Genomic DNA, 26579 nt, shown 5'->3' on the forward strand with positions numbered 1-26579 from the left:
TTGTGTCTTTGCTAGCTAGCCTCAGTACACTGATAGAGTCTGCATCGGTGGTCTGTAGTCCTTGGTCCTTGGTCCAGAAAGGTCTTTATTAATCATCTCTTTATTTCCCTGAGAGATAATATCATTTTTGAAACTTTGTATGTATTTAGCTCACACTGTCTCCCAGCGCTATGGTAAAAAAAACCCCAGCTCAGTAAGTACTTAATGCAGGAGAGAATACACATAAGTATTTGTTGGCTGGAAGATATTGAATCATGGGCACAAAGTTGAACAAAAATCAACAACTGTTGAAGGCTAATAAATCCATGTTTGAGTCTAAATTCCCTGTGTATAATTCTGGTTCCAGCTTCCAGTTCCATTTGTTAAAAATCTTCCATGTAAAGTGGAATTCCCCTTAATTTTGGAAATGTCCCCGTATTTCATCTTTTTCATTTTACATGAGAAGTAGAGGTGTCATGAAGTTGTTCCTGTGAGGAAAATATTTTATGTAAGAGTAACTCATCAGGAGGAAGCCTAAAGACTTCTAAACCATGTTCCAAATTTCAGGGGACTCTGGGAAAAAATAGACCCTTTTTCTTTCCAACTTAAAAAAAAAGTCTTCCACAATATGTGCATTTAAAAACTGGGCAAGAGAACAAGGGTAGCTTAATCCAGGCAAAAAGACACCCAAATGTGGGGGTGTGGGTGTGAAGCAGAGGGATTTAGCAGAGTTAAATGCTGAGCTGCTGTGCTCTGAAGAGAACAGCCTAGATTCAAAGAACAGAGAACAGAGAAATCTTACCAACAATCCTCTAATTACCCCAACTTTGCTAAGTCCAGCTACATCTTTCTCATGTGGCTGCCAAGTCCTTCCTCTGTCCTTACTCAGAATCAGCGGTGCATGAGAGGTGCACCAGTTACAGCAAATACGGTAGTGTGCAGTTGTTTCCAATGAGAGAGGGTGTGCACCCACAGCCACCTTCTATTTCATCGCAGATAGAGAAGCAGCCGGACATGGAACACACAGACACTGGAAGAATTGTGAAGAGAAAGTTTACTCTAGTAGTGGGTTGGTTCACCTTTGGTTTTTGAGGATCGTGGCCAAATTTTAGGAAAACGGAAATTTGAGGATATTTGTTTTAGTACCACCACTAATAAATAATGAAGCCGAATCAAAGGATGAGTTGGCGGAATAGATGTGAAGAAAAACATTCTAGGTTAAAGGAACAACTAGTTCAAGGGATTGAGACCTGAAAATCATGCTTACTATGCTTTGTACGGGCAGATAGGAAATGCTTTTTATTTCACTTTTGGTTCATAATGAAAATACATACTCATCATAAAAAATTCAAGTAGTATATAGAAGTAGAGAAAAAATAATGTTAACATTATTAGAAACAGAAACATTATCTTAGCCATGATATTTCAGAATCTTTTGCTCTGTGTGTGGGCATGTGAGTTCATATAATTTTACATAACTGATGTACATAGTTTTATGTCTACTCATTGTTTAAGCAGTGAGTGATGAGACTCCTTTCAGAGCAGTGGATATGTGGGTGTGTGTGTGTGGGCGTGTGTATTTATGACTGAATAGAATTGCCTTTTATGAATTTATCACACTTTATGTAACCAATTCTCTGTTGAGACATTTGGTCACTTCTCGCCCTCCCAAGTTTTATTGATATATATTTGATATTTCATATTGTATCAGTTTAAGGTGTACAACATGATGATTTGATATATATGTTTATACTGTAAAATGATTACCACATTAAGCTGGGTTAACATCCATCATTTCACTTACTTTTCTTATGATGAGAACATTTAAGGTCCACTCTTTTAACAACTTTTAATTACACAATGCAATATTTTTAAGTATAATCACCATTCTGTTCATTATATTGTAAGAGCTTATTAATCTTATACCCAAAATTTGTACCTTTTGACCACTTTCATCCATCCACCCCGCACTCCAATAACCACCAATCTATCTGTGTCTACAAGATTTTTTTAGATGCCACATACAAGTGAGATCATACAGTATTTGTATTTCTCTGATTTATCTCATTTAGCATAACATCCTTAAGGTCCATCCATGTTGTCACAAATGGGAGGATTTTCTTCTTTTTATGGATGGATGTTATTCCACTGTATACATATATGCCACATTTTCTTTACCCATTCATAGTCCATCAGTGGACACAGGTTATCTCCCTGACTTGGCTATTATAAATCATGCCACAGTAAACATGGGGATGCAGATATCACTTCAAATTTGTGATTTTTGTTTCCTTTGAATATATACCTAGATGTAGAATTGCTGGATCATATGGTAGTTCTATTTTTAATTTTTTGAGGAACCTCCATACTGTCTTCAGTAGTGGCTGTACTAATTTACATTCTTGCCAACAGTGCACAGAGGTTCCCTTTTCTCTGCATCCTTGCCAGCACTTGTTATCTCTTGTCTTTCCGGTGACAGCCATTCTAACAAGTATGAAGTGATATCTCATTGTGGTTTCGATTTTCATTTTCCCGATGATTAGTGATGTTGAGCCTCTTTTCGTGTACCTGTTGGCTTTTTTTTTTTTTTTTTAAGAGAGAGAGAGCAACCACATATGTGCTCATGAGTAGGGTTGAAGGACAGAAGAAGAGAGAGAGAGAGAATCTTAAGCAGGCTCCACACCCAATGCAGAGCCCAACACAGGGCTTGATCTCATGATCCTGAGATCATGACCTGACCCAAAATCAAGAGTCAGACAAAGTAATCAACTGAGCCATGTAGGTGCCTTCCTGTTGGCCATTTCTGTGTCTTCTTTGGAAAAATATCTAATTAGATTCTGTGTCCAGTTTGATGGATTGTTTTGTTTTGCTCTTGAGTTGTATCATATGTATATGATATTAACCCCTTATCAAATATATAATTTGCAAATATTTTCTCTCATTCTTTTCATTTTGGTAATGGTTTCCTTTGCTGTGCTTTCTAGTTTGATGTAGTCCCACTTGTTTATTTTTGCTTTTGTTGCCTTAGCTTTTATGTTAAATCTAACAAATCATTGCTATGACCAACGTCAAGGAGCTTATTACCCGTGATATTTTCTTCCAGGAGTTTTCTGGTTTCAGGTCTTATGCTCATTCTGTCTGTAATCTATTTTGAGTTGATTTTGGCATATGGTCTAAGATAGGGATTTAGCTTTGTTTGCTTGCAAATGAATATCCGTTTTTACAAAACCATTTGTTGAAGAAACTGTCATTTTCCCATTGAATATTCTTGGCTCCTTTGTCATATATTAGTTGATCATACATGCATGGGTTTATTTCTGGGATTCTCATTATGATACATAAGTCTATGTGTCTGTTTTTATGCCAGTATTCTATTGTTTTGATTACTATAGCTTTGTAATATAAATTATAAAATGTAATTACTGTAGCTTTGATGTAGTAGTGTGATGCCTACTGTTTTGTTCTTTTTTCTCAAGATTGCTCTGACTATTCCAGGTCTTTTGGGGTTCCATACAAATTTTGGTATTGTTTATTCTATTTCTATGAAAAATGTCTTTGGAATTTTGATAGGGATTGCATTGAATCTGAAGATTGCTTGGGTAGTATGGACATTTTTACAGTATTAATTCTTGTAGTCCATAAGCGTAGAGTATCTTGCCATTTATTTGTGTCTTCTTGAGTTTCTTTTATCTATATCTTGTAGTATTCAATGTACATATCTTTCACCTCTTTGGTTAAATTTATTCCTAGACATTTTATTCCTTTTGATGCTATGGAAAATGGGATTGTTTTCTTCATTTCTCTTTCTGATAGTATGTGGTTAGTGTCTAGAAACAACTAATGTTTTATCCTCAAATTTTCCTGAATTCCTTTATTCTATTTTTGGTGGAATCTTTAGGACTTTCCATACATAATTTAATGTCATTTGCAAATAAAGAAAGTTTTACTTTTTTCTTTCCAAATTATATGCCATTTCTTTCTTTTTCTTGGCTAATTGTTCTAGCTAGGACTTTAGTTCTTTATTGAAAACAGTGGCAAGAATGGGCATCCTTCCTTGTCTTGTTTGTGATCATAGAGGAAAACCTTTTAGCTTTCACCACTGAGACTGATCTTAGCTGTGCGCTTGTCATATATGACCCTTATTATGTTGGTACATTTCCTCCATACCGATATTGTTGAGAATTTTTATCATGAATTCTTTTAAATGCTTTTGCTGTATCAACTGAGATGACCGTAAATTTTTATCATTCATTTTATTAATGTAGTATACCACATTGATTGATTTGTGCATGTAGAACCATCCTTGTATCCCTGGAATAAATTTTACTTAATCATGGTGTACGATCCTTTTAATGTATTGTTGAATTTGATTTGCTGGTGTTTTATTCAAGTTTTTTGCATCTGTGTTCATCAGGGATATTGGCCTGTAGTTTTCCTTTCTCATGATGTCTTTGTCTGGTTTTGGTATGAGAGTAATGCTGGCCTAATAAAATGAGCCTGGAAGTCTTCCCTCCTATTATATTTTTGGCAAGAATTTGAGAGAGATTGGCATTAATTCTTTAAATGATTAGCAAAATGCACCAGTGAAGTCATCTTCTTCTGGACTTATCTTTGTGGGGAGGTTTTCGATTACTGATTCGAGATCCTTACTAGTCATTGGTCTGTTCAGATTTTCTATTTCTTCATGATTCAGTCTTAGTAGGTTGTATTTATAAGAATTTACCCACTTCTAGCTTGTGCAATTTGTTGGTATATAATTGTTCATAGTAGTCTGTTACGATTATTTGTATTTCTGTGGTAGCAGTTGTCCTGTTTCCTCTTTCATTTCTAATTTTATTTATTTGAGTCCTCTCTCTTTTTTTCTTGGTAAGTCTAGCTGAAGTTTTGTCTATTTTGTTTACTTTTTGAAGAAGAAAAACAGCTCTTAGTTTCATTGATCTTTTCTATTGTCTGTTTAGTCCCTGTTTCATTTATTTGCACTCTGATCTTTGTTATTTTCTTCTTTCTACTAACTTTGTGCTCAGTTTGTTCTTCTTTTTTAGTTTCTTGTGGTCTAAAGTTAGGTTGTTTATTTGAGCTTTTTTTTATGTCTTAATATATGCGTTTATTACTATGAACTTTCCTCCTAGAACTGCTTTTGCTGCATCCCATAAGTTTTGGTATGTCATATTTCCAATTTTATTTGTCTCCAATACTTTTTTGATTTCTCTTTTGATTTCTTTTTGACTCATTCATTATTCAGAAGCATGTTGTTTAATTTCCACATAGTTGTGAATTTTTCAGTTTTTGTCTTATAATTGATTTCTAGGTTGCTACTGTTGTGGTTGGAAAAGATGGTTAATAGGATTTCAAACTTGTTAAATTTATTAAGACTTGTCTTTTGGTCCCAACATTTGATCTTTCCTGGAGAATGTTGCATGTACACTTGAGAAGAATATGCATTCTGCTCTTGTTGGGTAGAATGTGCTGCAGATGTCTGTTAAGTTCTTCTGGTTTAACGTGTAATTTAAGTCCAATGATTCGTTATTGATTTTTCTGTGTGAATAATCTATCCACTGTTGAAAGTGGGGGTATCGAAGTCCCCTACTTCTATTTCTATTACTGTCGATTTCCGTCTTCGGTTTTCTTAATATTCGTATTATTTATTTGGGTGTTCCGCCGTTGGATGGATAAATATTTACAAATATTATATCCTCTTGCTTGATTGACCTCTTTATCATTATATAATGATTTTCTTTGCCTCTTATTTCAGCCTTTGTCTAAAGTCTATTTTGTCTGATAGAAGTATAACTAACCTTGCTTTCTTTTGGTTTCCATTTGTATGGAATATTTTTTTTCATCCCTTCCCTTTCAGTATGTATGTCCTTAAAGCTGTAGTCTCTTGCAGTTTGCATATATTTGGGTCTTGTTTTTTACTCATTCAGCCTCTCCAAGACTTTTGATTGGAGAATTTAGTTTATTTACATTAAAGTAATAATTGGTAGGTATGGACTTACTTTTGCCATTTTGTTAATTTTTTTCTGGCTGTTTTATAATTTCTTTGTTCCTTCCTGTCTTGCCCTCATGCTTTGGGCTATGATGATTTTCTCTAATGGTATGCTTATGTTCTTTCTTTTTATCTTCTATGTATCTATTATAGGTTTTTGCTTTGTGCATACCACGAGGCTTATATAAAACATCTTATAGTTAGTAATAATCTATGGTAAACTAAGACAAATTAGTTTTGAATGCATACTGAAGTTCTGTATTTTTACTTTCCCCTCCATTTTTTATGCTGTTGATGTCACAATTTACATTTTTCATCTTGTTTATCCATTAACCAGTTATCGTATAGTTATTTTTACTACTCTTTGTCTTTTAACCTTCATAGTAGTTTTATAAATGACTTACTTACCCATTACCATTACATTAGAGTATTCTGAATTTAACTATATATAACTGTATATTTACCTTTACTAGTGAAGTTATACTTTCATATGTTTTTGTGTTACTAATTAGCACTCTTTTATTTCATATCAAAGAAGTCCCTTTAACATTTCTTATAAGGCTGGGCCATCTTGGTGATGATGAACGCCTTTAGCTTTTGCTTGTCTGGAAAACTCTTTATCTCTTCTTCAGTTCTGAAAGAGAGCTTGCCAGGTTGAATATTCCTGGTTGGCAGTTTTTGTCTTTTGGCACTTTGACTATATCATGCCACTCTCTCCTGGCCTGCAAAGTTTCTGCTGAAAAATCTGCTGATAGTGTTATGATGGTTCCTTTGTACTTAACAAGTTGTTTTTCTATTGCTGTTATAAGATCCTCTCTTTGCCTTTAACTTTTGAGAATTTAATTATAGTTTGTCTTAGTGTGGGTCTTTTGGGATTCCTTTGGAATGCTTTGTGCTTCCAGGATTTGATATACCCCTCCCACCATGTTAGGGATGTTTTCAACCATTTTATCTTTGAGTAAGTTTTCTGCTCCTTTCTTACTTCTCTTCTCCTTTTGGGAGCCTGTAATGTAAATGTTGGTCAGCTTGGTAATGTCTCATAAGTCCTTTTAGCTAACTTCACTCTTTTTCCTTTTTGCTCCTCTGATTGAATTCCACTGCCCTGTCTTCAAGTCTGTTGAGCCTTGTTTCACTTGATCTAATCTTCTGTGGAATCCCTCTATTGAAATTTTTAGTACAGTATTGCATTCTTCAGCTCTCTGATTTGTGTTTATTACTTTTTTTATATTTCCTTTCTCTTTGTTCACACATTGTTATTCTGACTTTGGTAAACATCTTTATGACCATTATTTAAAACTCTCTATCAGGTAAATCATTTATCTTCATTTCATTAAGGTCATTTACTGAGGTTTATTTTCTTTTTGTTTTTGTTTTATTGTTGTTGTTTGGAACATATTCCTATGTTTCTTCATTTGCTTTGTCTCTGTGTGTTGGTTTCTGCACATTATTTAAAACAGCTACCTCTCCCAGTCCTGACAATGTGATCTGGTATAGGAGATGAATCTTTTTGATCAATCCAGTCTGAACTCTAAACTCTGTGATTGTCTACACTGCTTTCTTTGTTCTTAGTGGTTCCCAGTATTTGGGAATATGCCAAAAGCTGTCAGGGTCCCAAAGGGGGAAGATCTTAGCACCTAGATGCAGCCTGTTTGGGGAAGCCAGACCTTCAGGTAACAGCTTCTGAGTATGCAAGTAGATCTCTTTCAGGGAAAGATTGGAATATTAAAACACTGGTTAATTATACTATGCTCTTAAAACTTTGTTCTCCTAGTAACAGTGTATCTACTGAATATATGAGTAAAGAAATGAATAAATGAGTAAAAGCCATCTGCCTCAGTCAGTATTAAATTAAAAAATGAATTAAAAAATGAGTGAAATATAACCTGTTCTTAAGAAGGTCGCAATCTAATTTGGCCAGAATCTGATACATACTCTCATTAAATTTTAAGTGCTGAGGGAGTACAGAGGGGGAATTATTTCTTGACTAAAGGAATTAAGATAACGATGGAAGATATGGAATTTGTTTGGGATTTTTTTTTTTTAAATAGGATTTTGATAGGGAAAAGGGGGGGAAAGGTATCCAAGGATAGAACAATCTGGTGTGAGCATTAGTTTATCCTCTGTGCTTTCATTGTAATGAACTATCACTGACAGTCTGTTTAAGCTGAAGGTTTTGCCAACATCACTTCCTATGAGACATCATCCCTCTTTCTCACAACTGCTTTCTTCATTTATGTCAGCAGGTTTGCCCTTGCTAGGTTTGTCTGGCTGTGTATGTAGAGTCTCTCAAATGGCAGCAGCGTCAATACTCTCGGTCTCCTGTTTCTTCTATAACTCCATTTATGTTTTATTTGTTATCACTTTTCATTTCTTGCTATACTATCATCCTTGTTGATCAGGTCTATCTTTTGATATACATTTTTGTAAAATGTCACATGGAAGACGAGAAAACACAAAAGCATGATTTGCTGTCTCCGCATTAACAGAATAACAGTAATGCAGTTGTTCAAATACCAGCAGCATTTAAAGTGATGTGATTGGTCAAATAATCATGATACACATCTGCTATTTATGTAGTGATTTGTGGTTTGAAGAACTACAGGAAAATTTGTGCTTTATGAAACAGTTCACAGTTAATATACTGCAGTACCTGAATTTTGAGTCATGATGGGGGACTGGTGTTATGTAACTAATCCATGGAAACGGAAACCCATGCATACTGGAACCATGCAAAGCAAGCAATACCTATATTTCTAAATATTTGGAGGAATAATATAATAAGCCATCCCATGCTCATAGATTGGAAGACTTAATATTATTAATTTTTCCATACTACCCAAAGTGATCTAAACATTCAATATGATCTCTACCAAAATTCCAATGGCCTTTTTTACAAAAATAGGGAAAACAACTGAAAAAAATTCATGTGGAATCACAAAAGTCTTGAAGTAACCAGGTCAGTCTTGAGAAAGAACAAAGCTGGAGGCATCACACTTCTTGATTTCAAAATTGCAAAGCTACAGTAATCAAAACAATATGGCACTGGCATAAAGACAGATATACAGACCAGTAGAATAGAATAAAGTTCACAAATAAACCCATGCATTTATGGGTAACTAATCTCTGACAAGAGTTCCAAGAATACACAATGGGGAAGGGGTAGTCTCTGCAACAAATGGTATGGAGAAATTGTATATCCACATGCAGAAGAATGAAATTGAATCATTATCTTACATTATACACAAAAATCACTTCATAATTGGATAAAATCTTAAATGTAAGACCTGAAACTATGTAAAACTCCTAAAAGAAAATTTAAGGAAAAGCTCGATGACATTGATCTTGGCAATGATTTCCTGGCCATAACACCAAAGCCCAGGTAACAAAAACAAAAAACAAGCTGGACTACATCAAGTTAAAAAGTTTCTGTGCAGAACAGAAAACAACATAGTGAGAAGACAACCCAAAAAAGAGAAGACAAACAAAAAATGTTTGCAAATCATTTATCTGATAAGGGGTTAATCTCCAAAATACGTAACGAATTCCTGAAACTCAGTAATAAAAAAAGCCCACGGTGCCTGGTTAGCACAGTCAGTTAGACATTGGACTCGGTTTCGGCTCAGGTCATGATCTCGCAGCTGTGGAATCAAGCCCTGAATCAGGCCCTGTGCTCAGTGTGGAATCTGCTTCAGATTCTTTCTTCCTCTGCGTCTGCCCCTCCCCACCTGTGCACACTCTCTCTTTCAAATAAATAAATAAAATCTTTTTTAAAATAGTGAAAAAACCCTAATAACCTGATTTTAAAATGGGCAATGGACTGACATAGACATTCTCCAAAGAATATATACAAATGGCCAATAGGTATATGAAAAAAGGCTTAGTATCACTAGTTACCAGGGAAATGAAAATCAAAACCACAGTGAGATGTCATCTCATACTTGTCAGGATGGCTATTTCCGAAGCAACAAAAGGCAAGAGCTGGTGAGGATGTGGAGAATTATAATGAATTTTTGTACCTTGTTAGTGGGAATGCTAAATGGTGCAGCTAGAAAACAGTATGGAAATTCCTCAGAAAACTAAAAATAGAACTACCATATGATCTAGTAATACCATTTCTGAGTATTTACTACAGATAATTGAAATCAGGATCTTGAAGAGATGTTGGGACTCCTATGTTCACTGCAGCACTATCCACAATAAGTGAATTGTGGCAACTACCTAAATGTTCATCGACAAATGAATGGATAAAGAATTTGTGATATATATATATACACCATATACTGTTGGTATGTACATTTGATATGCTATTCACCTTTGAGAAGAAGGCAATTCTGCAATACATGACAATATGGATGAACCTTGAAAACATTCTCTTCAGTGAAATATGCCAGTCACAGAGAAATCCTTCATGAGTCCATTTATATGAGGTATCTAAAATAGTCACATTTATAGAATTAGAGAGTGGAATGGAGATTGTTGGAGGTAAGGGGAGGTGGGGGGAAAGAGGAGTAACTAATCAATGGGCATATAGTCTCAGTTAAGTAAGATAAGTAAGCTCTAGAGAGCTGCTGTGCAACCTTGTGCCTATAGTCAACAGTAGGGTATTGTAGACTTAAAATTTGTTTAGAGGGTAAAAAGCGGGTTAGGTGTTCTAACAATAATTTTTTTTTTTTTAAGTGAGATAAAGGGGCACCTGGGTGGCTCAGTCAGTAAAGTGTCTGACTCTTGATCTTAGCTCTGCTCTTGATCTCAAGGCTGTGACTTGAAGCCCCATGTTGGGATTCTACTTAAAAAAAATTAAAAATTATAAAAATTTTAAATTAAAATAAAAGTAGGGAATGAGTCAGATGAAACATTAAAATTTGAATCACAGGTGATAAAATTATAAGTTAATATTGATTGTGTTAGTATTCCATTCTTAGATAGATACCCAACAGAAAGGCATGCATATGCCCACCAAAAAATTTATGTCTAAGATTATTCACAGCAACACTATCTGTAATAGCAGAAAACCTGTCAGTAGCCCAAACGACCATGAATCCGAGAAAAAACAGAATTGTGATTTACTTAGGAATACTATACAACAATGAAAATAAATGAATTTTTGCTACATACAGCAATATGGATTCAGTTTACAAGAGAAGTTGAACTGAAACAAACCTAACACAAAAACTACCTGTGGCATGTCACCAGTTTATGAAAAACTCAAAGACAGGTGAAACTATCCTATAATAATATTAGAAGCTAGGATACTAGTTACACTTACATCTTAGAAGAGTCCTAAAGAAGTGTTTCTGGGGGTCATGTTCTATTTTTTGATATTGATGCTGATCACTCGAGAGTGTTTATTTTGTGAAAATTCTTTAGATTGTACAGTTGTATTTTTTGTACTTTTCTGTAAATGTGTTATGCTGCAATTGAAAATTTATTAAGATTATGCTGCAATTGAAAGTTTATCATATATATGTGTGTGTATACACACATACACACACACACATATATACACATATATAGAAAGAGAGAGAGAGAGGCAGACAGAGACAGAGAGACAGAGATTGTGCTATGGGAATGCCTCTCATGTTTTCCTTAAATTTACCTAAGCCTGAAAAACTGGTATACTTGCTTGAATGATTTCAGTAAAAAAACATGCAAACAAAATCTAGGTGTTAGTAAAAAGTTAAATTTAAATATTACTTCAGAGTATCATTGTTTATCTTGCATGGACTGCTATGAAATTAACTTGAATTTCTACATGAGTTATTTCAATGTTATTACATGCTATTAAGCCAACATAGTAGTGACAAAAGAACCATCATTCAACCAACATGGTTTTTTAAAGTAGAGGGGAAAAAAAACAGATTATTTTCTTATGTACTTTATTTCTCCATCCTTGATTACAATTGTTTTTATACATTTCTTTGTCTACAGTCACATTGTTTTTGGAGTTTTGGAAACAACGACAGGCCAGAATGGAGTATGAGTGGGACCTGGTGGACTTTGAAGAGGAGCAGCAGCAGCTTCAGCTGAGACCGGAATTTGAAGCGATGTGTAAACACAGGAAGATGAATGCAGTGACTAAGGTAGGTCAGGGAACCCATGGCCAACGTATCTCGATGGACACACCGCTGTGGTTGCCGCACAAGTAATAGCGTATATTTTAATTTGCCTTCAAAATATTCGCCAACATATAAATCTTATTAACTTCTTTCCTTGTTTCTCATATGTATTTCAAATACTACAAAAAAAGTAGATAGAAAAGTACAATGAACCCCAGGATGGACACATCACCCAGCTTCAGTGAATACTAATTCATGGACAGTCTAGTTTCATTCACACTTGCTCCTCCCTGCCATGAGATGATTTTGAAGCAAATACAAGACATCATGTCATGAAATAACATACTTTTGTAATAAATGAAGTAAAAGGAAAATGGAAAATAATGTGTATGCTGTGGACTTAGTATATAAATATATATACACATGGAAATGATACTAAGTTAATATACCAAATTAAAGTTGTATTGTATTAAGATAGTGAGCTTATGAGTGATTGTTTTATTAGACCAGATTTTATTCACCTAGTCCCTTTTAATTTATTATAATGGGAAGATCATTGCGCTAGTGTCTAGACAGCAAAGTCCAGATCTGGGGATCCTTCACTGACAAATATCACCTATATGTTGTTGACTGAGTAATTTGACTTCTTGGTACCTTTTTTTTTTTTTTTTTTTAATGTGAAAAATGCAAGGTACTTTGCCTTCAAAGACTGGACTCTTGGCCACATATTCTTAGCATCCCTACCTTTCCATCATCCATAATCACTGTGTGGCCTGAAGCTGTAAAGGGAGAATAGAGTATGTCTCTAACAATCTCTTCAGCAGAATTTCCCACTCTGTTCGGGCCACTATTCTTGTGGTATAAGACTCAAGATTATTTGCACAGTGTAGGCATTCATGCACTCACTAAGCATCTATCAACTTTACTGAGACATTACAAAAATTGCAGTAAATGAGCAAAGGGGGAAAAATCACCTCAGAAAATATATTAACAACTTGGGTGGCTGTAGGACATTAGGAAAATAATTAAAAGAGGCATTGTCATGATCATGACATAAAGTGTATCTATTCATATTTCATGGTATAAAAAGGAAATTAAAAGCAGGCCTAAACTTATTGCCGTAAAAACAAGAAGTACTGAATGTTTGTGTTTGAAACCAGCTGAAAACAGTAGGGATCGATTCACTGTGAATCATCTGCTTGAATGGTTTTGAAATCAGGGTTTTTGCCATACTCGCAGTGCTTCTTTAGTGGTTCAGGATGACCAGAGCCCTCCCTTTGAGTCTGTGTCAGTAATTCATCCGTGTGTGTGGACGCACACACACGTGCACAAGCAAGCATGCGTACACAAGCACATACATATTGGACACACACATGCGCACATGCACACACATTCAGTAGAGCTCTTGGACAGCTACTCTGCCTGTCGAGTTCTTTTTTTTTTAATCGTAGTATTTTTTTTTATTATATTATGTTCGTCACCATATAGTACATCCCTGGTTTTTGATGTAAACTTCAATGATTCATTAGTTGCGTATAACACCCAGTGCACCATGCAATACGTGCCCTCCTTACTACCCATCACCAATCTATCCCATTCCCCCACCCCCCTCCCCTCTGAAGCCCTCAGTTTGTTTCCCAGAGTCCATAGTCTCTCATGCTTCATTCCCCCTTCTGATTACCCCCCCCCTTTCTTTATCCCTTTCTTCCCCCACCGATCTTCCTAGTTCTTATGTTCCATAGATGAGAGAAACCATATGATAATTGTCTTTCTCTGCTTGACTTATTTCACTTAGCATTATCTCCTCCAGTGCTGTCCATGTTGCAGCAAATGTTGAGAAATCGTTCTTTTTGATAGCTGAATAATATTCCATTGTATATATGGACCACAGCTTCTTAATCCAGTCATCTGTTGAAGGGCATCTCGTTTCCTTCCACGATTTAGCTATTGTGGACAATGCTGCTATGAACATTGGGGTGCATATGGCCCTTCTCTTCACTACATCTGTATCTTTGGGGTAAACACCCAGTAGTGCAATTGCTGGATCATAGGGTAGCTCAATTTTTAACTTTTTAAGGGACCTCCACACTGTTTTCCAGAGTGGCTGTACCAACTTGCATCTGCCTGTCGAGTTCTGTTTGCATTCAGTCTTCCCTAAAAATCCTCATGGTGTAAAAATCCTCCCTAAAAATCCTATCCTTTAGATGGGATTACATGATTTAGATTTCTGCTGACAGATCTTTTTTACTATGTGGCAATATAGTAAATATAGCTTTTTTTTGGATAAGATCTCACTGCCTCTTGATATAGCTAAGAGTTTCAGCTGATATAATGAATATCTTCCCTATATGACTTAGAAAAACATCAAGGTAGAGAAGTCCGGTCCCCTGAACTGTATGGAAGAACACAATCCCGTAAATATAAAGATGGTGCCCTATTTAATATCATGCGTAGCAATTATCAAGCAATGCAGTTCGATTCAATTCAATTAGAATAAAACTGTAGTATTATTAAAGCACGTACTCTTATGCAGCAGCCCTCAGGTTTCGACTTTGTTTCCTCTGTACTAAGCCCTGAATACCACTCTAATTTAACCCTGAGGCTATGTGTATCCATTATGTCTCATATCATGTGTGAAATATCTCACCTAAGAGCCCCGAAGGTCTCTCCTTGAAGGGAAGGCACCATTGCGAGTGTAGCTGCCCATGAGCCCTAGTGCACTCAGGGAGGTTTCTACTGTAACTGGGGTTTTGTGGTTTTGACTATTGCTTAGCACCCCAACTTTGAGGGTAGATTTTGAATTTTGCTGTGATTTCTTCAAAATTGCAGGAGATGGAACCTTACATGCCTCTATGGAGTCGTCTTCCATGGTACTTTTTATCGGGAGCTACGGTGACGTTATGGGTGAGCATTCTCGGAAAACTGCTCTCATCTCTTGATGTGCAATCATATCAGGATTAGCTCAGGAGTTTCATCTGCCATGTGTCCCTCCCCAGTCTTTTTATTTTGAATAGAGCTCCTATATAAAATCACGTGTGATTCACATGAAAGTGCCATAATTGAACCTTGGAGAAAGTGCTGGGGGAAAGAGACTGGTGCCTCATCTTAGAGCCTGCCCCTCCCCCCTCTCCCAGCAACCAGAACAGTGTAACAGACAATTCGTTTGCAGACTATTTGGTTTTTTCTTTCCTTAAAAAAAATCATTAATTTATCTTTATCTCCACTTAAAATATTTTTACAAAATGCAAAAAAAAAAAAAAGAGGCATATACTCTTAAAATTTATTTTCTCACTGAAATAGAAGAAAGTACTACTTCTACTTGAAGAATTTAATTAGCATGTCTCATGGTGAGGGAGTCAGGTTTTTTCCATACCTTTTAACTAATAGATTCCTCCATCACCACGATTTATTTCCTGCTCTCCAACTTTCCAAATGTGTGTCCTCTCACAGTTGGCCTTAAATTTTAAGGAAAAGAAGCAGTGTTAACCCTCTGAGAGTTTAGCATTTTGAACTATAAATAATTAGCAGCTGTTGACTAGAGTTTAACCTTACGGTTCATATTATCCCATGATTTTTTATCTTTAATAATTCTAGTGAAAAGGTATTGATTTTTCCCTTCTAAATGTGTGTTTTCTTAGATGATATAACAGTCACTGAGGAGAAGTGATAGAGTAAATAATACTCTGTTAATAATAGAGCAATAATCAATTCAGGGCACTTGATTGAGAAATAATCTAGAGTATGGCCCCGGAAAGATTATTCTATCTTTTACTTCTAGTATTCATTCCATTTGATTCAATCCCCCAACTTTCACAATCAGATTTTCCAATCACTGAGGTAAAGGCATCCCCAGATCTTTGGGTTTTTGCAATACGGGAAGTGTTTAAAATTTATGTAGGATCTATACAAATATCTAAACTGCCAGGCGGTCAGAACTCTGATGGTAACATTCTGAGGGGAAATGAAGCAGAATCTCTAAATGTGTTCTTCTTGGGAAGGTACGTGGTCTTCACACTACCTGTTTGTTTGTTTGTTTTTTAAAGATTTTATTTACTTAGTTGATGAGAGAGACACAGCCAGCCAGCAAGAGAGGGAACACAAGCAGGGGGAGTGGGAGAGGGAGAAGCAGGCTTCCCACTGAGCAGGGAGCCCGATGTGGGGCTCGATCCCAGAACGCAGGGATTATGACCTGAGCCGAAGGCAGACACTTAACGACTGAGCTACCCAGGCGCCCCTTCACACTACCTGTTTAACTACAATCCTGGGGCAGAGTTTGGCAACCGTTTTTGGGGGAAGACACATGTATTTTAGGCTTGTGGGCCACAAAAAAATCTCTGGCATGTAATCATCTTTGTTTTTCTTTATAACCTTTAAAAAAAGCAAAAAGCCATCTTTAACTCAAGAACCATACAAGAGCGGGGCGCCTGGGTGGCACAGCGGTTAAGCGTCTGCCTTTGGCTCAGGGCGTGATCCCGGCGATCTGGGATTGAGCCCCACATCAGGCTCTTCCGCTATGAGCCTGCTTCTTCCTCTCCCACTCCCCCTGCTTGTGTTCCCTCTCTCGCTGGCTGTCTCTATCTCTGTCGAATAAATAAATAAAATCTTTAAAAAAAAAAAAAAAAAAAAAAGAACCATACAAGAGCGAGTAAGGCCACAGGCAGGATTTGGCCTTCTGGCTAGTCTTCTAACGCTTGGTAGAAGAAAGGCCTAAAGGATGGGCAATGGCTACTTGTCTGTTTTAGACTCACCCAGCTGCAACCATATGTCTTGTCTTCTCTCCAACCCTTTTGTGTTGCCAGTGTTCTTTTCCTGCCATCTCTGTGAGAGGGACTGGCTTGGTCTGTATCCCAAGTCAGAGGGGCTAACCTTAATATAATGAGATGAAGAGAGTAGTATGTTTCAGATGTGTACGCATCGCAAAGATAGAGACCAGAGTGCCTGATTCCTTGTTTCCCTTTTCCAGATGGCCCTTGTCATCGCGTGTATGGTAGCTGTGATTGTGTACCGCCTGTCAGTGTTTGCTACATTCGCTAGCTTTATGGAAAGTGAAGCGTCCTTCAAGCACGTCAAAAGTTTCCTCACTCCCCAGATAACCACGTCACTCACCGGATCCTGCTTGAACTTTATTGTCATCCTGATCTTGAATTTCTTTTATGAAAAGATATCTGCGTGGATTACAAAAATGGGTAAGCTGGCCAGGTCATCTGTGTGACACTGAAAAAATGTTCTACCGGTGCTATACATCCATTTTGGACCATCCCTTGGCGAGTTCCTTTTTAAAGGCAGTGTTTAAAGGCACATGGGAAGGCAGTTTTGTTCTATAGGTAGATGCAGAGGCTGGTAGTCAGAATCCCCTAACAGCCACATTTAGGCCCATTATGGTGGAAGCAAGAAAAACAACTAAATGGAAGAAATCAGGCTCTGTAGATCTTTCAGAGTATTCTTGCCTTAACCCTCCTTTGATTGGGTTAGTTGACTTTTAAGTAAAATCCTTACTTTTCTCAAGACACAGATAATTTTTATTTGATGTGTATGGTTTTTGGAAGATATTTGATTTTGCAAACCATTGCAGGAAAAACAAAACAATCAGTTCCTCCTGAGTAAATCTAAAATACAATACTTTTCTTTTCAGTTGCCATAGGTCTTAGACCCTGAATTATTTTCCTTTTTAAAATTAATTAATTTTTAGGCTGATAGGAACATGTGTGCACACGGTAGGGAGGAGGGGCAGAGGAAGAGGGAGAGAGAATCTTAAGCAGGCTCCATGCCCAGCGTGGAGCCCTACATGGGGCTCGAGATCACGACCCTAAGATCATGACCTGAGCCGAAGTAAAATCATACATTTAACTGACCGAGCCACCCAGGTGCCCCTCTTTTCCTTTTAAATTAGTAAAAGTTCTCCTACAGCTACAAGGGACAGTAAAGGGGTCACAGTTGAAGTGGGAGATTCAGTCAGGGAGAGGAGTGTGGAGCACAGTTGCTTCTCGCCTTGACCCTGGCAAGTTGTAAGTGAGATCGAGACCCCCCTCCCTCCCGGCCTCAGCTTCTCTTCTGTGTGCTCAGGTCCCTCCTCTAAGTCACTACACCATCATTGCGTCCAACAGTAACCAAAGAGAGCATGCGCTAGGAAGCAACTTTCATTAAATGCTGTCTTCACATTTGTACTTCTTGCCCAATTTTGTTGCTTTTCTCTGTTAATAAATATCTAGCAGATAGCACTTAAAAACAAAGCATCTAAAAAATCACAGATTTTAGTGAGAAAAATCACTTGTATACACATTAGAGATTTTGTAAGAATGCAGCTAAATGTCACTAAAATGGAGGAACTGTCTGTGTCTTTAGAATAATATGTGTTACCATTTCAGTATCATTGAAGCTCTCAGCAATTTGGCTGGATCAGCTCCTGCTGTTGGGAGATCATCAGTTCAGAAAAACAGATTCCCTGACTCTCTTACACCTCCTGATGCTTCTCTGTGATGTAAAAGGAATCTAATATTCTTTACCTTTGGAATTCACTAAATTTTAGATCATGATCATGCATTTTAAATAAAGGGGAGAGAAAGTATATCATTACTGCCACCATTTGCATGACATTCTTTTCAAAATTGATATAATCATTTAATTCATGAGAGGAAAACACAATTTAGTTTGGAAATCATCTTCTGTCCTTGTTTAAACCTGATTGACAACAGACGAGAGAGAGATCTAATATGTTTACAGGATATCATACAGTGTAACCGGGTGAGCATAAGCCTCTCCAGTCTGATACTGGTTTGAATTCCATATTCTGACTGTGTGACTCCACGCAAGTAGCTTATCCATCTAAATATAGCGATGACTGCTTCCTAGGCTTCTCCAGTGATTAGATTAATACAAAGTCTCTAATAGAAAGGCAAGAACAAATCTATAGTTCCTCAATATTGGTCTTTTAGGACAAACACTGGGCCATATTTCAACAGGCTCTCAGAATAATATGACTAATAATGTGACTTCTCCCAGGCAATACAAAATTCAGGGAGAAACAGAAAGATGCAAAATTTAACCTTGGTGTTTTATTACTTAACAGAAATTCCTCGAACTTACCAGGAATATGAGAGCAGTCTTACCTTGAAAATGTTCCTGTTTCAGTTTGTGAATTTTTACTCGTCCTGCTTCTACGTGGCTTTCTTTAAAGGGAAGTTCGTGGGCTATCCTGGAAAATACACATATTTGTTTAATGTGTGGAGAAGTGAAGAGGTAAGGATTCTCTTGAGAGGTTTGTGGCTTCAGGAACTCAGTATTAACTAAATACTTTTTGTGTACCCAGTACTAACTCAGATCTTATCAAGACTTAAGAGAAGTCTAAGACACCGACTCTCTCCACAGAGAGTATTGGTCTTACAATCCTTTCATTTGGTAGACTTTCCAGTTCCTTTAGGGCAAGCAGTTATTTTGTGCCTATTATTTAGGAATAAAATATGAGCTATGAAATGGGATGAGTGTGTTCTATATTCCTGGAGGCTTCACAAAGGAGGAGAGAGAGCGTTCCAGAAGTACAGCAGGAAGGGCTCCACTGTGGGTCCTAGAGCTAGACCACATCAGTGGTTTCCATACCTGCCTTGCATCCAAATCACGTGGAGAAAACAACAACTCCTAGCCCTATTCAGGATTTTCTAAGAATGAGATCCAGCAATCTGAATGTAGTGCAGCTATCTTATAACTGGTTAGTGATCCTGCTTGAAACTGTTGAGCTAAATATCTTTATATATCTTTAATACCCATTCCCATCAAAATTTTCAGATTCTAATCTTTGGGTCTAAGATTTCTTTTGTTGGCAAAAATCCATCTTTCATCATTCACTTTTCTTTTTTTTCTTGTTTCTGACTAGTGTGATCCTGGAGGCTGTTTAATAGAATTGACAACCCAGTTGACCATCATAATGACTGGAAAACAGATCTTTGGAAATGTCAAAGAAGCCATTTATCCGTATGTACAACTTAAAAGTTTTTCTTGATTCAAGTAACCATGAGAGATTTCCTCTGGAAGAAGAATTCTTTGATTATCATGGTATCATTGTTAGCAAATTGTTAAGTCAACAACAAAAATTCACTTTTAATCAATAGTCAGGAATGTATTAAGGTAATATAGGCTTTTAGATATAGATTTTTATTGCTTGAGTGAAGTTGAGAAAAAGGTATTATCTCCCTCTCCTATGGAGATTCCATTGGGATATCTCCATTTTTTATGGATAAAACCTAAATGTTTTATCCTCTGTACATTATTCTATATGTTGCATATTACTTCTCAAGATTACTGAAAGTTGAACTCTGTAAAAATATCCATGTGACATGGACACACTTAGGCATAAAAATTGGTCATGAATGAAGTTTTGGTATGTGAAGGGATTGCTTCCTATTCCAAAAGCATAGCAATAATGAATATATTATGAAAAGAGAAAAACAGAGTGACAGTTGATCTCAAATACAAGTTGAAAATTTCCATGAATATAAAGAGAAAGAATCATAAGCCTGTCATCTTGCAGGGCTCCTAGTTAGGAAATGATAGCATTGAGGTTTGGCACCTACAGTATCAAGTAGACTAAAGGGCTCCACTAAGACCAGGGCTCGGCCAGTGTAACTGTACTTGAAGTTAGGGATTGGGATTATTCTCACCTCTTCATGAAAGAAGGTTGGAAACACCCTCCTTCTCTGCTCTCCCCCTCTCCCCACAGTTCAATAGTTCTCCTGGGGTTCTATTTCATGTGCTGGCAAAGGAAGAACAAGACATATCTTTGCAAACAGTATTTGATAAACCACATCCCGGTTACTGTAGAGAAATAACTCTAAACTGTTATCTTAGGTCCCAACTCTAGATTGAGAGCCTGGAGGGCAGAATGGGGATAACTCCTAAACCAAACACAAGAGGGAGAATAAATATGCAGATAGAGGAAAGGAGACAGACACACAGGAACTAAAAGAAAAAAGAAACAAGTAAAATTAAGCCTACAAAGCAAAATTCCAAAACTTATGATGAGATTTCATGCTACAAAGGCTGCTAGAAGAATCAGTTTTTAGAAAGTGAACTTACTCTAACTAGAAGATTCTGGCAAATCCTAAAAACATGAAAGGAAGTGATACTGTCATTTAAAAGGGTCAAGAAATAATTTAAATAAAAACAGGTATAAATGAAACAAGAACAAATAAATATGAACAGAACCAATTCTACATAAATGAAACATGGTACTTTAAATAAAGAGTACAGTAGATGATATCAATTGCAGATTGGGCACAATTGAAGAATGAATTAATGAATTGGAAAACAGTACTGGAAATTCCCGCATTGTACAATACAACAGAGCTACAATGAGATTTTAAAAAATTGAAGTGACAGGAAGCTATATTATATTAAAGGCTTCCGTATTAACTTACCAGTGGTTCCAGAAAAAAAGAATTGAGTAAATGGTGGAGGAAAAAATTCTTTCACCAATTCCTTCTCACCAATTCTCTGAATAGGTAATTGCTGGAAATTTTCCAGAAATGAAGAAAAACATGAATTTCAGAAATGAAAAAGAATTCGGATTATGGGGGCACCTGGGTGGCGCAGTCATTAAGCGTCTGCCTTCGGCTCAGGGCATGATCCCGGCATTCTGGGATCGAGCCCCACATCAGGCTCCTCTACTGGGAGCCTGCTTCTTCCTCTCCCACTCCCCCTGCTTGTGTTCCCTCTCTCGCTGGCTGTTTCTCTGTCAAATAAATAAATAAAATCTTAAAAAAAAAAAAAAGAATTCGGATTATGAAGTAAGATAAATAAAATTAAATTCACACCCGGATACATTATGGCATAACTCCGGAACATGAGAGCTAAACAATTTAAAAATCTTTCAGGAGAGAAAAGAATATCACCTACACTATCCGCAGATTTCTTACTCCTCGCATTAGATACAGAAGACAGTGGAGTGTTTTCAAGATTCTGAGTAAAATTAATGTGCACCTTAGATTTCTAGAACCAGTTTAACTAATGTATAAAGTGCGGGTGAAATAAGACAACTTTTAGACATAAAAAGAGTTTACATTCATGGACCGTCGCTGAAAAGTGTAGTTGAGCAAGAAAAGAATACAAAATGAAAGTTTAGGATGGAAGAAGCATTGATCAGTACAGAGGTAGTTAGCACCAAAAAAAAAAAAAAAATGAGTACTTTGATATGAATCTAAAAAATATATGGGATTTGTATGCTGAAAAGTACAGATCCTGATGGAAAAAATTGTTTAATCTGTATGAATGGAGAGAAATGTTGTGTTCACGGATTGGAAGACTCAAATTAGTAAAGATGCCAATTATCCCCCAAGTTGATATATAGATTTGTTATTCCAGTCAAAACATCAGCAGAATTTCTTTTTGTACATGTAGACAAGCAGATTCTAGAATTTATTTAGAAGATGAAGAACTAAAATAGGCAAAACAATTCTGATAAAAAATAAAGTTGGAAAAATTATACTACTCGATTTTAAGGCTTACCATAAAATATTAATCAAGATGTTGGGATTGGTGAAGTGATACATATTTGTATTAATGGAACAGAGGAAGGATTGCAGAAATAAGTCTACATAAATGTGGCCATTTTATTTTTGACAAAGATGCAAAAGCAGCTCAGTGAAGAAAGAACAGTCTTTTCAACAACTCCTGCTGGAACAATCGGACCTCCATTTGCAAAATAGCAAAACTTGCTGTAAACCTTACACCTCATTTAAAAATTAACTGAAAATGGATCATAGATAATCAAACCTTATTTAGGAAACCAAGGAAGTACTTATTATAAAATTCAAGATAATGGTTACCGTGTGAGGACTCAGCAGTTAGTAAATGGACGTGCTCTTGGGGTTCCTGGGAGGTTTTTCTTGCTCAACCTGCGTGATCCCCTTTTCTTTGTGATTCCATTTCCATGTATGCCCATCTTTTTTATATTGTCTGAAAAATCTCAGGTGTTCTGTGCCCTCACTCTTTGTCTTTCAGTTTGGATATAAGCAGCATGTAAGTGTTCATTTTAATGTACATTTGCTATAGTACTTCATGTCATCTTTTAAATTTTACAAATTTGGAAGGTACAAATGATATCTCACTTTGGTCTTATTTTGCATGCCCCTGATTAATAGCATGAATGAGCATTTTTAGCCAATGTGTTTCCTCTTTAATGAAACCCTTGTTGATGGTGTTTAACCATTTTTCTACCAATTTGTCCTTTTCTAATTGATTTGAATACTTTATAACCTCTGGTGACTGTATTTTTGTTGGGATTTGGTCATGTGTGTTGGGTACATTATATCCCAACGTAAATTTTGTCTTATTTTTCTCAACCCCAGCACTATTGACATTTTGGGCCAGATAATTCTTTGCTGTAGGGGCTGTGCTCTGCGTTGCGAGAAGTTTAGCATATCCTTGGACTCTCTACAGACTAGATGCTGGCAGCCCACCCTCTCCCCAGTTGTGACAACCACCAATGTCTCTGGCATTGCAAATATACCCTTGTGGGCTGAATCATTCTCTAGGGAACTTCTGGTGGAGATGGATAAAAGAATAAACTTTTAATTTGGTAGAATTTACCAATCTTTTCTTTTATGGGTTAGCCTTTTTCAAGTCTTAATTAATAAATCCTTCCCTACCCCAAGATCAAAATGATATTCTCATATACTTCTAATTTTTAACCTTTTAATATTATTCTTTATCTTTTAAAGTTTGAATATATGTGGAAAAGATTTTTGTGTTTGATATGAAGTTCAAATTTAATTTCTTTCCCACATACACACATATATGTAATTGTTGTGTTTGCCATTTATTAAGAAGTTCCTCTTCTCCAGTCTCCATGATCTACAATACCAGCTTATGCCATATAGCAAGTGCAAGGCTATTACTAGGTCTCCATTCTGTTCTAGGATTTGTCTATCCTTGTACCAATACTACACTCTCTTAATTAATACAGCTTTATAGTAAGTCTTGATCTCTGGTGGGTCAAGTCTTACCAACTTATTCTTCATCTATAGAAATATATTGGCTATCTTTTGTCTTTTGTCTTTCTGTACGGATTTTAGAAACATCTTGTCAGACCCCACATGGAAAAATATTTTGTTTTTTTTATTGAAATTACATTTCAGTTGTTTCAATAAAACAACAGGCATTTTCATAATAGCAAGTCTTTTTATTTCATGAATGTTTATTTTGGACTTTAATGACTTTAAATAAAGATTTAAACTTCTGCATATAGGTCTTATAGGACTTTGTCAAATCCATCTAAAGGTACTTTCAATTTTAGTTGCTATTGTAAATGGTATCTTTTTAAAAATTATGTTTTCTTCCTGTGTTTTGTGGGTATATAGGAATAAAATATGTAGATAAACTCCATTATTTTTTCTAATAATTCTTATCTAACTTCATTTGGGTTTTCTAAGCAGTCAGTTCATTCACAGTACTGTTAATAATCTAAGTCAGAGATTTCTTCTCTTCATTTTCAATTCTTTTGCATTTTTCTTTTTCATCTTGCTAAGATCTCCTGTAGATTCTTTTTTTTTTTTTTGCAGAAAATTATTTATTAAATTGACCATGAATTCATAACATTTGCTCGGCATAGTGCTGCTTTATTGAAGTAAGATGACTTTCTTTTTTTTTAGTTTTAATTTATGTAGTTAACACACAGTGTTATATTCATTTCAGGTGTACAATATAGGCATTCCACAATCCTATACGTTACCCAGTGCTCATCAAGATAAGTGTACTAGTAATCCCCTTCACCTATTTCACCCATTCCTTCACCCACCTCCTCTCTGGTAACCATTTGTTTGTTCTCTGCAGTTAAGAGTCTGGTTTTCTTATTTGTCTCTCTCTCTCTTTTTTTCCCTTTTTTTTTTTTAATTCCCCATATGAGTGAAAGCCTATGGTACTTGTTTTTCCCTGACTTGTTTTGCTTAGCATTATACTCTCTAGATCCATCCACATTGTTGTAAATGGCAAGATTTCATTCTTTTTTAGGGCTAAATAATATTCCATGGAGAGAGAGAGAGAGTGTGTGTGTGTGTGTGTGTGTGTGTGTATGCACACATATCACATCATTTTTTAAAAAAGATGTATTTATTTATTTTAGAGAGAGAACAAGTAAGGGGCAGAGAGAGAGAGGGAGAGAATCTCAAGCAGACTCCCTGCTGAGTGTGGAGCCGATGTGGGGCTCAATCCCAGAACCCTGAGACCATGATCTGAGCCTAAATCAGGAGTCAGACACTCAACCAGCTGAGCCACGCAGGTGCCCCTACCACATCTTCTTCATACATTCATTTATCTATCAGTGGACACTTTGGTTGCTTCCATAATTTGGCTATAATAAATAATGCTGCAATAAACATGGGGATGCATGTATCCCTTTGAATTAGTGTTTTTTTATTCTTTGAGAAAATTCCCAGTAGTGCAATTACTGCATCATAGGATAGTTCCATTTTTACTTTTTTGAGGAACCTCCATACTCTCTTCCACAGTGGCTGAACCATTTTGCATTCCCGACGGTGCAAGAGGGTTCCTTTTTCTCCACATCCTTGCCAACACTTACTGTTTCTTGTGTTTGATTTTAGCCATTCTGGCAGGTGTGAGGTGATGTCTCATTGTGGTTTTGATTTGCATTTCCCTGATGATGAGCAATGTTGAGCATCTTTTCATGTGTCTTTTGGCCATCTGTATGTCCATTTGGAGAAATGGCTATTCATGTTGACATTTTTAAATTGGAATATTTGTTTTTTGGGGTGTTGAGTTGTATCAGTTCTTCATATATTTTGGATACTAATCCTTTATTGGATATGTCATTTGCAGAATCTTCTCCTATTTAGTAGGCTGTCTTTTATAGTTTGTTGGTTGTTTCCTTTGCTTTGTCTAATAGATTCTTGAGTAAGATCATGCAAAGTCTTATTTTGTTCTCGATTCTAAAGAGAAAGCTTCTAACTTTTCCCTGTTCAGAATGATGTTTGCCCTGGCATTTTGGTAAGTGGTTTTGATCAGATTGAAGTAATTTCCTTCTTTTCCTGCTTTTCCATCATAAATAGGTTTTAATAGGTGCTTGAAATGTATCAAATGCATTTTTCTGCATTAGTCAACATAATTTTATATTTTTCTCCTTAAATCTGTTACTGTCATTTATTACATCAATTGCTTTTCTAATAAAAAAACCTTTCTGTTTCTTAAAGTAATCCAACATTACCATGATACATTATTTTTCAAATAGTATGGAATTTAGTTAGGCAATATTTTGTTTAGGATTATTGCCCTTATTTTCATGTGTTTGATAGACCTCTATGTTTCCTTTGCCATATATTTTCTCTTGTAATCAATTTCTCATTTCCTTGAGCATCCTTCTGAGTATTATGACAACATAAAGATTAGTAAATTAAATAGAAAAAAAAGCAGTCCTATGGTGACCCTGTCCTCCTCATGCTCTTTAACGGAACTGTCTCTGAGTAAATATATTGCCATGGGGAGAGTCAGGGTTGTCTTATTTTCTTATAAATAAATAAATAAATAAATAAATAAATAAATAAATAAATAAATAAAAA

General features: G+C 36.1%; 1 protein-coding gene across 2 annotated transcripts in view; it reads left to right on the plus strand.

The window, feature by feature from the left end:
• ANO5 (anoctamin 5) overlaps positions 1-26579 on the plus strand; it is a 102617-nt gene that overhangs the window by 63047 nt on the left and 12991 nt on the right. For both annotated transcript variants that reach the window (XM_045808608.2, XM_087855346.1), the window contains 5 exons: positions 11894-12045; positions 14851-14925; positions 16985-17207; positions 19088-19257; positions 19889-19986. In XM_045808608.2, the coding sequence (XP_045664564.2) occupies positions 11894-12045; positions 14851-14925; positions 16985-17207; positions 19088-19257; positions 19889-19986 (718 nt within the window). The remainder of the gene's footprint in view (positions 1-11893; positions 12046-14850; positions 14926-16984; positions 17208-19087; positions 19258-19888; positions 19987-26579) is intronic.

Source organism: Ursus americanus, chromosome 24 (assembly GCF_024610735.1).
Source record: "Ursus americanus isolate L20-20 chromosome 24, mUrsAme1.1.p, whole genome shotgun sequence".
In the NCBI taxonomy this organism is placed as follows: Eukaryota; Metazoa; Chordata; class Mammalia; order Carnivora; family Ursidae; genus Ursus; species Ursus americanus.